An 18,299-nucleotide genomic window follows, 5' to 3' on the forward strand; every position below is an offset into this window, starting at 1 on the left:
CTGGGTCTTTGCAGTCTGTAGTTGCACTCAGCTTAAGAGTACCTTAAAAATATGCTCCTAGTTCACCACTATAGTAAAGGGACATTACTCCAACTGGTAAATATATGTCCTGGCTCATTTAATTAACCAAATTTGATCCCATTTTATTTATTTAGTTATTTTTGTTTTTGAAATATATAACAGCAGTTATTATTTGTAAGAGCAATATATTTTTTATTTTATTAAGTTTTAAACTGATTGTATTCATTTGAGAAAATTAAAAGTTTTTCAACAAATTCAAGGACTTTTCAAGAATAACAAACTTTTCAAAATTTAAGAGATTTCAAGGCATCCTGTAAACTTCAAGTATCTTCAAGATTTTAAAGACCATGGGTAATATATCGTTTCATACACAGACACTTATTGTGTCAAAATGGAAAACAAATGTTCCCCTCCTTCTTGTGCCAAAGTTCCCAGATCTTGTATAATAATCACCCCAGTGCCTGTTATTTCAACCAAATAACAAAACAGTTCAAAAAGCATTTCCTGCTTTCTGATCAATATTTGTATCAAATGTGATATTTGTTTGGGCTGCACATTTTGTTTAAATAAATCTAATTTCCATCAACGATTCGCACACAAACATTGGGGTATTGTATAAATAGAGAAAGTAAATCAACAATCTTATAAAATGAGCACTGTCTTCCCAATGCCCACCGTTTTTTTTTGTAACCGATTTTAGTTTTACAAGGTTATCAGTTCACCCAGTCTAGAACTAAATGTTTTCATACAAAGATAAAATTTTTGTTTTCAAATAAATCTTCTTCTTGCTCAATACCCAGAATGCCAAGAAAACTGAAATTGGAGAGCCATAAAGATCACATTATATACCTACCCTGTGATTAAAAGCCGTCAGTGTAGGTACTAGTATGATATGGTTGACTTGAGCGATTACTGACCAAAGTACACAGTCTTGAAACCATCATTTTCGCTATGGACTTACCATGACTGTAAATGTTTATCTTTAGATCCTGAATCTATTGGCTTCCTTTTCTTGGAACTCACTGACCTTGACCTTTGACATTTTGATCCAAAAATCAATGGACCTCCTTGATACCTTAAGTGTGTGCGTGTGATTTAGATTTATAACGTAGCTTTAACAATTTTTCAGTCATATCGCTATGATGTCTGTGGTGTGACAGTTCGTAGTGATATCTAGCACCTGGGAATCACGCCTGAGACATTTAGCATCATGTCCAATCCAGTCAAATTATTCTGACATCTATTCTGACCAGTCCTAATACTAACCTCTTAATGCTGAGTGCCAAGCGAGGCAGTTGCTAGTACAATTTTTAACAGTCTTTTGTTTAGTGAGCAAAGCAAAGTATATGTAAGGTATATTAAATGGATGCAGGAAGCTTCTTTTAATTTTCTAATCATCAAAGGTCTCTTACAAAGATTGTCTTTTTTATCTCAGTGAGTGTGAGCAACTGCTTAATTCACTGATGCCTGTTTTCATGTATAATTACACCAGCTGGTCTAACAACAAGTCAGTGTTGTGTTTAGCAATCAAAGGTGAAGTTTGATTGTGAATTAAAGGAACATCTAAAAAAAATCAAAACTTCGACATGTAGCAATGACAGGGGAATCAGTGATGATGTAATATAAATGAGGAATTAGAGTCCGGATACAGTAATCTTTTTTGGAACTTTTTATGTTATGATTCTGTTAATGTTTTTTTGCTAAATATCTACACTAATACATGTATCTTGATCACATACTACAAATGTAATAATACAAGCATAAAATTATAATGATGTTGCTACTAATAATAATAATAGTGCAAATTCGATTCTGTGCACAGTACATGCATTTATCATGAACCAAGTTTTAAAGCTGAACCTACCTTCAGGGGTCATCTGTCTACAAACTTGGCCACTTTGGCTTTTTCCTGTGGATGGCTGCTATAGACAGGTTTTACTGTATTTAATATGTGCTGCTCAGCCAAAAACGTTGATCATGATTAAAATACCTCAGACAACTCACGCTGGTTGAAGAGTTCAAGAACTGCATGCACAGTGACAACATGACCTACCTTGATGAGCAAAAAAGTAGACACTTTGTACTGCTGATGACTATTCTTTGAGTCACCATGTTTCTTTTGTCAACAAGTCTTCCTCTCAGCAGTTCTTTCTGGTAAAATCTACCTCAGCCTCATATAACTATTTCAAATTCTCAATCTGGCACAACTTTTAGGAATCAAAAGTCTCGTAAGACTGATCAGAAATCTGTATCTCTTCCTATGTATATTTATTGGCATGTTATTTCTGATGGCTACATACAGAAAAATAAGCAACAGAATAATGATTGAGCTATTCCAAATGCTCTTATTTCTAATAGGCCAAGGTCACAGTCATGTATTGAAAGCAATGCATTTGTTGGGTTAAACAAACAACACCTTGATTTTATTATGGAGAATTATGAACCATTTACGTCAATTGGTTCTCTTTTACTTACTGGTGATTCTGCCAAGCCTATACCTATTAAAATATTAAGGGACACAGGAGCGTCTCAGTCTTTTATTATCAGGTACTTAGCCCTTGTATGAGAAGTCTTCATTTAGTTAAGGTGTTTTTATTCAGGGAGTAGAGAGTAGATAAGGTTGTGCTTAATCCACTTGTAACTGACAAGTGTTGTTTGGATCAGAACATTAATCCTGTCAAGACTGAAATCCCTGATTTATACCCTTCTTGTGTAGTCACTAGAGCTATGGCAAAAGGAGCTCTTGAGAATGATGTTGATAGGAAATTATTTCTTTAGCTGACAAATTTATTGGTCAGTTTTTGATGAGGTCACTTATGTTCATAGTATTGAACAATCAGGAGTTATTCATCACAGTGGCCCTCTTTTTACTATTCATTCTCTCTGCTCTAATCATGGTTACAAAGGACAATCACTCTTTGTTACACAGGAACAATATCCTTTGATCTCCATTTTGTTTCAGAGGATTATAAGTGAAAATGAAGCCACACAAGTACCAGTCTGTTCTTTTATGAAAAATGGGTCCTTATAAGAAAATGGTGACCACCTGAGGTCCCTGCTGATGAAGAATGGTCACTTAGCTAACAAATTGTTGTTCTGAAGTCATAGCAACATGAAATTCTAAGTCTAGCACATGAAAGTCCTTTGGCTGGTCCATTTAACAGTCAATAAGACTTATCACAAGATCCTGAATCATAATTTTGGCTGAAAATATAAAGTCATGTTTCTAATTATTGAAGATTGTGTCACACTTATCAAATGGTAAGAAATAAGAAAACCCAATCAGAAGATACCTAGGCTAATCTGTAACGTATTCCGGTATATGATGAACCAGTTAGTAGAATAATGGTTGGCTGTGTCACACCCAATAAGGCAACCAAAATTTGTTGACAATATTCTATATGTCCACAAGATTTCCAGAGCCAAATGCTTTGAGGAAGATTAAAACTAAAAAAAAAATTAATAAAAGCTTTAAGTTTTTACACTCTTTGGCCATCTCAAATCTGTCAAATCTGATCAAGGGCCAAATTTTATCTCTGGAATTTTCCAGCAAGTTATGCATAAATTAAGCATCCAACAGTTTAAATTTTATGCGATGAAAATCAAGAGGCTTTGGAAAGATTTCATCAAACTTTGAACAATATGAACTGGTCATATTACTTTGATACAGGAAAAGATTGGGATGAGAGTTTTCATTTGCTTTTGTTTGCTGTTAGAGAATCAGTTAAGAATCTGAAGGCAATAGTCCTTTTGAACTAGTTTTGCTTACATCAGAATTATTTATTTCTACCTTAACATCTGTAGCTGAATTAGTCTTTTAGTTGTGTTCAGTTATAACTTGAGAGAATTTATATATTGAAATTATTCATTGGAATTACAAAGTTCTCATTGATACTTTTGGACTAAATCACCATTTTGAAATTATTGTGAATTCATTTAAAGACATTTTGGATTATATGATTGTCATACATCAAGAACTGTTGGAACATTATCAGATTAAAGACCACTGGAACATCAGCACATTCAAGATAGAATTTATTCAGAAAAAAGCCCCACTATAATCCATTTTGACCATTCTATACTTTTAGACTTGTGATTGAGCTTTTAGGACTATTTGGGATTTAATTCACAATGCTTAAGTTTCTTTTAAATTTTCACTTGGTATTCCAGGGAAATTAATTATTTATTGAACTTTACAAAAACATGGACATTTTCACTTTTTCTGTTACTTAGTATAAGACCATAGAGTCATAATAATATGGATAAGCTTGGCGCAAAATATGTTCTGCTTCTCTCACACTATGTGAGTCTCTCACATTGTCATTAACCACTTCCCAAGAAGAAGCATTCATGTTAATCACATTCAATATGCATCAAATGATTTTCAAACTTGACTTGCTACAACAAACAACCAGCAACTCTAAAGGATTTCCAATTGCAGTGGTCCTGTTGTATGAAACGTGTTACTAAAAGCATGAAACAAAACAATGTTACTATAAACAAAGAGTTAAGGGAACAACAGAATGATGGAAAAAATGCATTTCAATAGATTGAAAGGATCAGTGGAAGATAAAATTACTGTATGTACTTGCATATAAGTCAAAATCCAACTGCAAACTGCACATAACCAGATCTGCTGTCACACAGAAGATATGGGTCTGTGCAGTTTGTTAGGAGTAATCAGAACAAACAACATGAACATTGGTCTGCAGGTGCATTTTGTTACAGCAGACAAAGATCTTTGTTGTTTTCAGTTTTACATGGCTTATATGTGAGTACATACGGTACACACAAAAGTTTTCGGAGCAAGAGAACATGCGTATGTACTCACAATAAATCAATGGGCAGTACTTACTCTTGAATCTGTGGATTCTTTATAGATGTGCTGGTAATAAAATGAAGTTAAAAATTTTGTGGGATTTAATTTTTGTATAGATTTTTACTGATAATTTATTCTTTCTCAAGTTTATAAGTGCTACAGCTTTCTTAGTAACGTACCTATTTTTTGCTAAAAACAGTAAGAAGAAAAACTGAAGGAGATGATTTGTAATAAATGCATCACATGTTCCTTTTATAGGATTATACTGCAAGATACACTTTTTTCTCAACAATCTTTTTGAATTCTCTGAATGCAGTTTTTAAACTGATGCTAATAGATACAGCTGATTATAAAAAAAGATCCCAAATTCATTTATTTTCCCATCTCTGTCTTTGATTATTTCATGCAACTGTGACTACCTCTTGCTCCCTCTCTTTCTCCCTCTCTCAATGTCCAAATGTATACATTTTAATCAAATGTCATGTCATATTAGGTCTATCTGCTTTTCATTAAAAATATGTTTTTTATGTTTTGTGTGGGCTACTGTTTTTGTGCCTTTCTCAACTCATTCCTCTGTCCTGTTTGAATTTAGTGTCAGTGATGTTTCTGAGGTGAATATACATTATTTGTATTATACTGGATAAATGGTGAAAGGAGTGAAGTTCAGCTATTCTTATCCAAAACCTGAATGAGTATGACTTTTAGGTTTCACATTCAGGCAATTCAGAATTAAGTTATTTAAAGTGGTCTCATCATCAGCAAAAACTTCAGTCTAAAATGTTTCAATAGTTTAGGGAAGTTTCTTTTATACATGCAACATTTCTAGAACACCCTACAGTGTGATTTTACCTTCATTTGAAGGGATCTTTCAAAATATATAGATAAAAAAGGAAAATCATAATTGCCTAAACAACTTATCAGTTGTTCTCACTTTTTGTGTGAAATGTTTAAGTCTGACTCAGGCAGCGTCTCTCAAGGAGATATAATTTGATGCACCCATTGTGTGGCAATATCTTTAACTGAAAAGGTAGTTTAGAAAATATACTGACTAGTAACTACTGTACTATCCATTTAACAGTAGGGGTACAATGATACACCCCTTCGACATGTTCACACAGTTCACAATACACAACCTACGATAATGATACATTACCGATACACATATCAACTTGATGATCTTTTCATCTTTAGAAGGTCTTTCATTAGTAGGGTTGTGCTATTTTATATGTGATGACATCTTGGTTGTGTTTCTACTATGCAGTCTACACACAAAGTAAAGAATACTTCCTAACAGACTTCATGATACAAAGCCGATGATACAATACTATACATTACTGATAAACATATCAACTGACATCTTGTTTGTATTTCTGATACACCTCTCCCTCAATAACTCGCTCACAATGAGATCCACAAACAGACTGCACTATAAGCGAGTTGTTCGTTATTCTGTTTAAATAACATTTTTTTGTCAAAATGTCCAAAATGTGAAAGATCATTTCAGCTGGTTTAAACAACCATCAAGTGTATGCTAAAAATCTGCGTATTACATCACTGCTTTTTGTTTTCTTGACGAGTCTGATTCCCGTAATGGTGTTTAATATTATCCTGTCAAATCAGGAGTCCACAGAGCAGGGAACTAGACTAACTGTTGAGACACCACCAACAAGATTCCTTTTTCTAAAAAGACATGCAACATTTATTTCATGAGGCAATCGTCTATGTCGAAACCCAATTTTTTTTATTGTTCAATTAGTTCAATATTGATGTCGTGATTTCAATGGAAATAATAATGAAACTTCTTATCATCTCTGAGGATATCTCTAAGTCCCAGTCTAAGAATTCTCTGAAACTCGCTTGCCCACAATGGTCCGTATCTGTGAAATCAAGCTCTTTATTTTAAAAAGTATTAATTTTGCTTGGCTGCCTTGCATTCTTCGATCACAGTTATGAAAGAGTCTGTTAATTTAAGGTTGTTTATGTTACATACACAATAACATTTATCACAGTGTTCTACTGATCAAATAAAGTGAGTTCACCCGACATACGGCCGGGACCACTAGATTTTATGCTTGAAGGATTTTCGTGCCTTTTAACTTTTCTTTTATTCCACCTCCTTTATTTGATTCAAAAGACATAATGTGATAATACAAAGGAGGCCAGCTTTTAATTCAGTGCAACAATACAACGAATATTTCCGCAAGTCAGTTATCAAAACACGGTCACCACTTAATTAGTATCTCAGGAAACGCTCGTAGACATAGCTGTTACGGTAGATTGATGCATTTTACGTTTAATTACAAGAGGACACATTGCATGTATGATGATTACACTTAAAAGGAACTAAGAGATAGAACTAGAACAGAAATTTCAAATGATAAATACATTTAATTTGTATTTATTTATTAAAGTACTGCCTTCACTCGGCGTAAGTGACATTTTCATTGATCAAAATTTCCTTGCATATCGTTAATTGCAGTGTACTAGGAACATCGTTTGGAAAGAAAATGTAAAAATTGTATGACCTATTTTTAAATTTGATATTTCAAATGTTGATTAAAATTTCCAAGTCCTATCTACCATTCTCGATAATAAAATGAGTGATATATCAAAGTTTCCGTTACCAATTTTGATCAAGATTTTCTTCAAGTTCAACAAATAGGGATCAATTTTGGGGGTATTTTCTGGTTCCACGCCTGACCCCGCGTTATAAGCGGGTTCGCGAGTTATCGAGGGAATGGTGTATGCATATTACCGACAGATATACTCTTGTCATCTGTTCATGTGCCATTCTCATCATTGACAAGATAAAAAAAATACTTCTGAACAGACTACCTGCTAGTAGCCAGTGGTTTTAATTCAACTTTTTTTAAAACCATTTAAGGCCAATCCATTTGATAAGACGCAGGACTTGTCTTAGTCATCGTGCCCTTGATTTTCACTGCATGACTGCTTTCTGAACATTTTATTTCATGTTTCCATTTAAATTTAGAAGGTATTACGAACTTATCTTCAAAACATAAGAAATAGCAATTTACTCGGGCAATGAAAATCTTGTGGGAGTGGATATGACTAACAACCAAATTCATCACAAGTACTAACTGCATATGCAAAACAAATGTTGCAGCTGCAAGCTCTGATTTCTGTTAGTGAAAAATGAAGTTACAGACCACACCAACTTGCCTTGTAGAAATTAAGAAGGTGACTATATTTAATTTGGTTTGAAATCTATTCCCTTGCCATTTCTGTGTTAATTTTTTTTATCCCATCAGCACAATCAGTTGCCGATTACAGATATCGCTTTAAAAAGGATCCATTCCTAGCTTTTTCCACACGTACAACTTAATTACTTTTCAGATCATCTAATAACCCCTTTTGCAGAAAGATTACAAAGTGTAGAGCAGTAAACAAGTTACTTGTTTTATATTAGTGGTTACTGTTTTACCCTGGACTTGAACAAACATAAGCATTAACTAGAACTGATTTTAACATATTTCACTGCATGACAAGCCAAAAGTGCACCCTAATTCAATTCAATCCAAGTAGACAAGATATGAAGCAAACGGGAAGCTTCATATAAAAGTGGTAATTAAATGATCACTAAAACAATTCAAACATGAAGAATAAGTCTAGAAAGTCTCCATTACAGCGATATATATTATCAGGTGCTGCACATGTTGATGGCACAGAATTTTCTAGTCTGAGTAAATCTCAGATCATGTTAGTTTAAACCACCTTGTGTTAATTTGTAGAAAGCAAGTGGGTGTTATTTAGGTTTTTCTTAATCCGACAAAAAATAGTACATATGACCACAAATGCTTTCTAAGATGAATTCTCAACTTTATGAAGGAAAAACGGCAAACAACTAATAATTATTCATGACTGATGAGGATTAAAGTAGTTTGAATACAGAAAGTATTGCTTTGTATCTATTCTTCACCTCTTGTATCAATATGGAAAATGTATTTAAGCATCAACATATCAATTAATCACTTCACACCTTCTGTTAAGGGTTGTAGTTTTATTCCACCATTAAGGCCAATTTAGGTTGCTCCATTTCATCAGGTGCATGGCTCACCTTGGTCACCATGCCCTTTGATTTGAACTGCATGAATACTTTTTAAAACATTTTATTATCCATTTTCAGTTCCTCACTTAAATCTGTAAGGCATTAGGACGTTGTCTTCAAAACAGAAGACATAGTACAATTTCCTTGTGCAAGGGAAATCCTATCTAAAATAAGATCTAGTATGGGAGTGGAGACAGCTGAAAGCCAAATCTGTTTGCAAAAGAACTGCTATGAAATGATTAAGAACCACCCACTTCTCTTCTACAAATTGCCATGGAGACTATAACTCATGCAACTTGGAATCTCTGATACTGAGCTCAAACAAAGTCATCTGTCGGCATGTTAAATCGCTGATTACATACATCAGCATAGAAGGAGACATTCCAATCTTGTTCTCTGTGTATGATTCAAGTACTGTAGAGGTCATTTAATAGCTTCTTTTGAATGAAGTTTTTCTGTTGCTTGTATCTATTTCTATTGAGTTTGGATATCAATACTTCATGTATGTCACGATGGGAATAAGTTAGTTATTTCTGACTGATGGTTATTGTTTTACTCTGGACTTGAACAAACAAAAACCACCAATCAAAAATGAATGCAACATATTTCACTGTTTGATGCACCTAAAGTGGTGCCTTCATGTTTGATATAAGTAAACAAAATCTAAAGCAACAGCAAAACTTGGCTTAAAAATGGTTATAAAATGATCAGTAATGTACTTAAATCAAGAGATGGGCACAAATCTAGAATGTCTTCTTTATATATTAATATATATTACCAGTGGCTGAGTGTACTGATGGAATAAATAATCAGCATAGGATTGGGGAAAAGGTGAACCAGATTTCAAACTATGTGAGTTAGTCACTTGTGTTTTCTAATGTGTAGTAGGCGAAAGGGTGTTGTCAATAATTTTCCTTTGTTTCTTACATAAATATATGCATGTACCTGCTTGGGCTGTCTCAACAAAATTATCAATTTAAAGAATAAACTGCAAGTAACTAATAATTATTCATGACTGCTACAGATTAAAGTAACTTGTAAAAGGTCAGTATCATTTTGTATTAATTCTTTACCTCTTGTATTGATATAAATATCGATATGACAAAATACTAATACAGTAATAAACTGATTAATCATTTACCTCTAATTATCTGGACTGTAAAGAGTTACATTTACTGAACACATCATGAGACAAATATCATAACCAATAAACCTTTTGATGTTATTAAATTGACAAAAACTGTATAATCGCTATAATTATTTTGATTTAGTGTGACAGTAAGTTGGTCAAAATTATAAACTCACTTGACTGTTATAACGTAAGCAGTGATCGGACTGTTGTTGTCCACAACACTGTGATGCCAGCGCACTGTGACATTTCTGGAGTTCAAGTCAGATATCACTGGGGTACCTGGTGGATCTGGGATATCTGAAAAACGATTGATAGAAATGTGATTCTATAAAATATAAGTATCATCGAGACAAATAAATGAATAAAGATGCTTTTAAATTAAAATAAATAAAATAATTCAAAAATAAAATGAAAACTACTATCCTTACATCACTATATTTTTTGCAAATTGAGCATTTTAGTGAGATAAAAATTTTGCACTTCTGTGACTTTAAATATGTAGTTGTGGAATTTAACTCAAGCCTCTATGTAAATTTGCCTACAATTTTTTGTCTCTGTTCCAGACAAAAGAAACATCTGGAATTATTTCTGCTGGCTTTCTTTTGTTTTTACACTACAAAGCTTTTTATGTCCAACAATCTTTGTATGCACATGAGAACAGGCAATATCTCAAAAAGACCAATCTATAAAAGACTAATTCAGGAAATACCAGATATGCTGGCACCCAAATGTCTACGGATAAATAAAAATGTTTCCTTTATCCACAAAACACATAAGTGGATCAGATGGCTAAAAACCAGAACTCTATATATGAATTCAGTAAATTTGAGTATTTTACTAATGGATTTGGAACTGCATTTTTTTATTCAGTTCGATGGGATACTCGAACACTACTAAAGGCAAAACGTGCACTACCAGATTGACTCATAGACACCAGAATGCAAATTATGTCTTTTGAATGAGTAATATAATTGTTGTTATGGGATTAACACCATTTTTCAGCACATGATTGGCTATACATATCAGCCAGTATATCTGGTGGAAGAAGAACCCAGGAAAACCCCGGAAAGAACCATCAACCCATGGGAAGTTACTGGCAAGCTTTCTCACACACCGATGTTGGCCGACCTCTAGATTCAAACCCTCCTGGGCAGAAGAGATGTCATTGATTTGTCTAGGTGAGCACCTTGGACCACTCAGCCACCCATGGCCAAGTAACCAAGACTAGTACGGGACTGATTTGATTTTAGTGCTCTGTCCTCATAGTGCCCGAGTACTATCATTTCAAATGTAACATGAAATACAAGACCTCACCTGATAAAACACCTTATACTGATTAAAAAAACTACCATTAAAAATGGACTATGCTTACAACAGGAGCAATACGCTGACAACTTTTGGACTGAATGCATAAAATTAAACTACAGTACAGCTCAGACGTATTTTCAGTACCCCATGCAGTGTGGTGCGGATGGAGAGATAGTACAGAGGATTAAGAAAAAAACCTCCACCATCTCTCAGTGTGTCCTGAAAAAGTTGCTGTGGTGCCTCACAGAGAATTGCTCTGCTCACCATGCTTTCTCATGGAGTCATTGAGGATAATCACCACGGAGTGGACGTGGTCCCTATCAAATGTATGTGATTCACTGTGTACCGGTATGATTCCTGCAAACTTTTTCACAGAATCAACGTGGACGAACGTCATATAGTGGATGTGGTCTCTATCCAATGGGCATGGTTTGCTGTGTATGATTCCTGCAAGCATGCTCTTTAGAGATTCACGGAAAGAGAGAAGTGCCAATTTATCTATATTATTATCAGATGATTATACCAATTTCCTAGTTCTAATGAAGATAATGTAATAGATATAAGGCCAAATCAAATTTGAGATAATATTAACAAAGGTGCAGTGACTCGAAATCTGTACTTAGTACTACTGTTATTTTCTAATAAATTTACACTTTTACTTCATTCAACAAAATCTGAACAAACATACACACTATCCTGACAAGACCTTGTTGAGTTTCTCTTCAAAATAGTTAAGTTATCGTACTGTTTAAACATGAAATGTATCCTCTGAGGTACATGCATTTAAATTCCTGATGACAGATGCTTTTGTTAAAAATAAAACAAACAAAACAACAAAACACTGTATTTACACTTAAATGATAACCACATTTTAGTCCTTAAAAAGTAATGACCCAATCACGAGAATGAATATACTTGTACACAGCCATGAGCTTTAGTTTAATTCTGACTGCTTTTATAGGTAAGGAACAATACTCAGGTCATTTAATTCATGGGACTGGACTAATTTTGTTCTTTCCTGCTGGTTTTTTTATATTCTTTCATTCATCACACGATAAGTTTGTTTCAAATAAAATAACACAATAGAAACTTAAATGGTTTCTCCCTAATATAGACTTGTTGAGCAGATGTTCTGCAGAAATACATGTATAGGCAGTGACCATTGTAAACACTGTTATAAAATGCTAGCATGACAAGACAATGTCAATTTCAAGGTGCATTTCTAACATGAAGCCATCTGACTTGATGAGCTGTACTATCTGCCCAAATTATGGTCCCATGATTAACAGCAAAAGTTTGGTAATTGTTCTAATTAATCTGAACTCACTGTTTTGTTGAAATGAATAATAGTGTGGAAAACTATCAAATCTTAAATATTCAACTCATTGAAGGCATCTTGCATGGTTGTATCCACATGTGTCCTATTATCTGTTTGTTCACTGAAGGCATTCTGCATGGTTGTATCCACATGTGTCCTATTATCTGTTTGTTCACTGAAGGCATTCTGCATGGTTGTATCCACGTGTCCTATTATCTGTTTGTTCATTGAAGGCATTCTGCATGGTTGTATCCACATGTGTCCTATTATCTGTTTGTTCATTGAAGGCATTCTGCATGGTTGTATCCACATATGTCCTATTATCTCTTTGTTCATTTAAGGACAAATATAAAAACAAAATTTTTGTCATGACAGAAAAAACTAATGTCAGATTGAAATCATGTGTCAATAACCTAATCAAAATATAGATCTAAGACATCTAACTACTACAATGCAGTTCCTTGTTTGGTGACTATTGGCAAGTTTGGCTATTGAGTAAAAAAAATAAAACTGGCAAACCAATTTCTTACAACCGCATTTAGTGGATTTCTTAATTTGGTATACTGTTTTGTAGACCAAAAAGTTGTTCTCCACCTTTTTTTTTATGTTTGACTGGCAGCGGAGTCAAACAAAAAAAAAAGGTGGCGAACAACTTGTTGGTCTAACTGCTTTGCAGCTAAAGATTAATGCCTAGTTGTATTAGAAACATCATTTTCCATTGGTTATTTTACTTGCGCATGAGCTGAAGGGTAAAAGTTGGAGTTTTTTTTGTTGTTTTTTTCTGCTTAATGGACCCATCATTTTCGTATGGAGACCGCTCTTTATCCCAAATGCCCACCTTATCCTAGTTTTTGCAAAGGTTCACCTGTCTGTCTGCAGTTCAGACTGGTCTGCCTTAGATCTGAGCCAAAAGATCTAAAATCCGGACACAAAAACGCATTCCTACCACGAGCGAATTTTGGGTTAAAAACACGGGTCCAAAAAATGAGGTTTTTCCCTCTGTATTTTGTAGTGCAACGAGAACTTCCAGATTATTTGGTATACATTTTAGAGCTATATCTGTCTGCTTTTTTGTAGTACCAACCACGTTGGTGTATCTTAAATGACCTTGATTCTGCAGAGCTCGGAAATAGGGTACAGCCTCATCACGCCTACAGGCAGGATTGGGGCCAAATCAGTTAATAAAATGATGATGTTCAATTTACATTTCTCTAAAATGAAGTAACGGTTTTATGCAAATAAAAGACCTATCAGTAGCAGTAATACCAAGTTTGGTTTCTATATTTATCACAAATTGGTTTAGTGCTTTCTACTGCATATCGCAGAATCCTATAATTAAAATGAAACAAAAACTTAAGAAAGTGCTAATGGATCTATTTCAAGTACATTTAGTGCAATGATCTTATTCAAAAGATTTCTCTTATCATATTAAATTCAGTAATATTGCACTCCATGCAGTGAAAAGAACAAAAATGAAAGATAAATATAAAACATTTTGCACCAAAATTGCATTGATACTTAACTGAAGTGAAACAATAATGCACGAGTTCGATAGTTACCCTGTGCACGAGTCTCAGTAATATACATGTATTGTACTATTTCTTCTGACATCCAATTAGAGAATTATTGAGGGGTATTTTAAACCTGCGAAAAATATAATTCTTGTGGTTGTTTCATAAAGAAACAAAAAACAAAAGCCAAAAATTATTCCTAAAAGCTAAATGACCCTTTACTTTTCAACAATATAAAGATAATGACAAAGTTACGTTCACTCATACTGAAATTCTGTATGCAGGGACAGATCAGGTCAAGTGTGTGTTTCCGAGAAGTCAAAAATTTTAAAAGGTCCCTGACTTTCCTCAAAAGGGCACCAAAGCAAAAGTCTACTGTACATGTTTATTTACTCAAATTGTGCAAAATACACAATAAAAGTACACAAGAATAAAACGATGGTCAAATTTCAATGACTATGTTTGTATGTGTATGTTGTTGGTTTTATTTTAGAATGGTGGCTGGTGGCCTTTCCCCTTTTTGACCCTGGTATGTTGTGGAGAAAAGATTCATTCATGGATTCAATAACAAATCTGTGGGCAAAGCACAAGATACATCTAACTGTATATCAGTCTCAGATATGTATGTAGGTGTGTGTGAGGTACAGAGAGAAAGTTATTAAGATTTTGCATCTTTATTTTAACTTAAACTCTACTATTTTATATTAATTACCAATGGTCAAAAATCACTCCTGATACATGAAGGTTCACAAGTACTTTTTGAAGACAGATGATCATTTGCAAACTAATAGCCTAGCACAACAGAAGCCATCAACACGGTTTATGTCCTTTGCCACTGAAGCATTAATGTATTGTGCAAACTGATTACCTAAAACAACAACATCAGCCATTATGTTGACAATAAACAACCTGCTCAGGGTTAAGTGAATGGTGCATTTTGTTTACTTTGGCATCAGCAATTTATTGAAACATTCAGTACAACCTGGAGGCTATTTTCTTTTAATTCTATTAAAAAGAATTATCAGTGACTGAAAGAGGAACCCTTGAACTAAATATAACATCTATTACGAAACTTTTGCATGTCTCAATCTTTCCATTCTGTGTTTCCTTTTTTGTTGTTTGTGTTTTTAAACAGAGGCTGCTGTTAGCTGTATTTAATTGTCCATACATCAAAGGATTACTTTTCATATTAAAACAATAGAATAAACTTCCACTGTTCAAAAATGTTCAACAAGGTGTGTCTCTCATCAAGTCAGTTAAAACATTTTCTAAATGTACAGAATATACAAGACTTTTTTCTTACATTAATTTCTATTGTCCATATGTATAATTGAAATAAAGATCACTAATTGGTGAAATGGTATTTGATTGTAAATCACTCATGACATCTCAATTTTTCCATGAATGGTCGTCATTGATGGGCTGTTCAAATGACAATTAGTAATGCCGATCCACCACTTCATGGCGGAGTGGCCATCCGTGTGCTGGCTGAGATGCGGTGGTGATTTGTGGGTATTTTATTGCTTCATTATGGAGCGAAAGTGGAGGGATTAAGTCCTCCACTGTGATCCAATGTAATCTGAATGCATTAAAAAAACTCCTTCAATCCTTTCAAAGTATGCTAATTATCTAGAACTCTATTACTTTAGTTTCAAGTTTGCTTAGCATATATATATATATATATATATATATATATATATATATATATATATATATTAAATTGCTACCACTCAAACATCAATCTGATTCTGGGCATCAATGGAAGGACATGCTGTGTGGGACTTTCTCTTGCCAGGCACCTTAAAATTTCAACAACATCCTCAAACAAGTTTGGACCCACAACAGAGTCCTGATAGTTCTAATTTATATACACTGTTTGTCCTCACCTAGAAGTCAGGTACATGGACTCATATATATGCTACGATATAAAAGCTCCAGCAGATCTGGGTCTATGCAGTTTGTTAGGAATAATCAGTTTAACAAAGACACAGACCCTAACATGCAGGTGCATTATGCAACAACACAAAGGTTACAGCAAAAACAAACCTTGAACAACTAATTCTATTGTATTATAATAGGTCAAGAAGTTGTTCTGTGCCGACGTAAAAATTTTACATGTGTAGTCATCAGCATATTCCTTCTTTACTGTAAAAATTCTCAAGCTGAAATTCGTGGTGATAGTCAGTTTGCTACTCCATCTTTCTGCATAGTAATTGACTTTCCCTGATTGTTCGGCAGAAGCTAGTGGAACACCATTTTTGTACCAAATGGTATGCAGGAGGTCCTTCACAGGGAAATCAACTTCACAATTAATGTCCATGTTTTGACCCACTGGAGCAAAGATTCTCTCCAAATCTTCTGCCAATACATCTGTGAAAGACAAAAGGACATACGGTGAATCTTGAAATATAGGCAAACATGCAAATTTCATCCAATTTAGCGAGATAACTCAATTTACATTGAAGCACTATGTTGAATATGTCAAACTATATATAAAGAATACAAATCATATTGCGAATAACAGTCCTTTCAAGAGCAAAGGATCCAGCAAGGGTTCACGTGTGACAGGGATTAAGATAAATGCAGTAAACTGACAACGAACAGTGCAAAACTAGTATCTAACCTGAGAGCATTCGACTCTTAATGAGTCTTTTTCAAAGGCAAATATGAACCATAGACAAGACAAACAAATAAAACAGTAAAACGGTTATGATTGCAAAACATTACATGGCTGTTCCTACATGAATTAAACATTTAAATTTATTATGTTTCAACTAGTTTATTTCAACTTGTTGCGAATACTGGAAAATATTTGTATTGACCTAGAAATCGATAAATTATTTTATGTAAATTTATGTAAGCGCAAATTATGTCCCGGATATTTTATTGTTATAGTAGTAATTGTAGGCTATTCAGCAAATTTAGAGAATTAATTGAAAGAAAATGTGTCGGCTGCAAAAGATAATTTTATTTGTGCATGCCTGTGCCTTATACAGAGACGTTTCAGATGCAGTTTCGACAGCCCTCTTTTGCAACCGCTGGAGCCGCCGCCACAACTGCCAACAGCGTCCGTTTGCATTTGTGCTACCTCTGACTTGGATAATTTTAATGTCACCGACGTGTGTTTTTTTTTCTTTTCTTCGTTTGGCTGCATTAAGCTGATGAAGGTGTATTCGGGTTAACAACAAGAGAATAATTCCAGTTAACATTGCCTGAGAAAGCCTCAATGTGGCGTCTATGGTGTGCCTGTAAACAATCTACGCACAGCATCGCCAAGACCAGTTCCGTAATACAACATGTAAACGAGTTTTCTCGAGTTAACATGCACAGGTATCTCACGTCCACGCACGACTGTCATTGTATTTAAATATCAGAACGGGGCAAACCCAAATATATAGCTCTTTGACCTTTTTGTTGTCCATGATTAAGCTAGATAACTACCACTGATGACGTACAGGTCAGATTAACCTGAGTCGTAGTGAGGATCACGACATTGTCTGGCGCAACAAATTGTAAGTGGTACCGTTGGGTGTTGCATGCAAAATTTGTTTGCTTTCTTGGTGTGGATGTGGGGAATATCATTATTATATTCAGGCAAACCAAGAACTGTTTTTCACGACGACTGTGCAATATCAACCTCGTACCGTTGGTTATCCGATTAAAATGGCGGGTGTACGCATATGAAATTTTTAGTCCTTACCGGTCACCAATGTGATCCTCCGTCGGATCCTGCTATTTATTTATTCTAGTTCGTATGCGCCATGGGAAGTCCAACAATCTAACAACGCTCCAGGTGGTGCCACTGTATGCCAAAAGCACGAGCGTGTTATTTGCGGAATCCCCTTAATGGCCGCGATCGAATATTAGGCCAACTGCCATAAGCACACAACGATGCTATTGCGATCTCGAGTGTCGACAATCTCCAGTAATAATGTGTGTATAAAGTCAAATAAAATTCTGGTTTCGATGAAGAGATCATGGTCATTGACGTAATGCTCGGTGTCGTGTTTGCAACAATAAGCTACATTACATGAAGTGTTTTAACGTACACATGCACCTACACAGAAAGAAATTAGAAATAATTCGATAGTCATTCCTTTTCAAATCTGCACCTACACTGG

At 34.5% G+C, this 18,299-nt stretch overlaps 1 protein-coding gene across 1 annotated transcript in view; it reads right to left on the reverse strand.

Moving 5' to 3' along the window:
* LOC149799640 (receptor-type tyrosine-protein phosphatase delta-like) overlaps positions 1-18,299 on the reverse strand; it is a 172,271-nt gene that overhangs the window by 117,668 nt on the left and 36,304 nt on the right. Inside the window, exons 3-5 of the mRNA XM_089958980.1 lie at positions 16,225-16,548; positions 10,215-10,338; positions 4,877-4,906 (exon numbers count right to left, since the gene is read on the reverse strand). Of these exons, the coding sequence (XP_089815106.1) occupies positions 4,877-4,906; positions 10,215-10,338; positions 16,225-16,548 (478 nt within the window). The remainder of the gene's footprint in view (positions 1-4,876; positions 4,907-10,214; positions 10,339-16,224; positions 16,549-18,299) is intronic.

This window comes from Sinohyriopsis cumingii, chromosome 5 (genome assembly GCF_028554795.1).
Source record: "Sinohyriopsis cumingii isolate HCF-2022 chromosome 5, ASM2855479v2, whole genome shotgun sequence".
NCBI classification, from domain to species: domain Eukaryota; kingdom Metazoa; phylum Mollusca; class Bivalvia; order Unionida; family Unionidae; genus Sinohyriopsis; species Sinohyriopsis cumingii.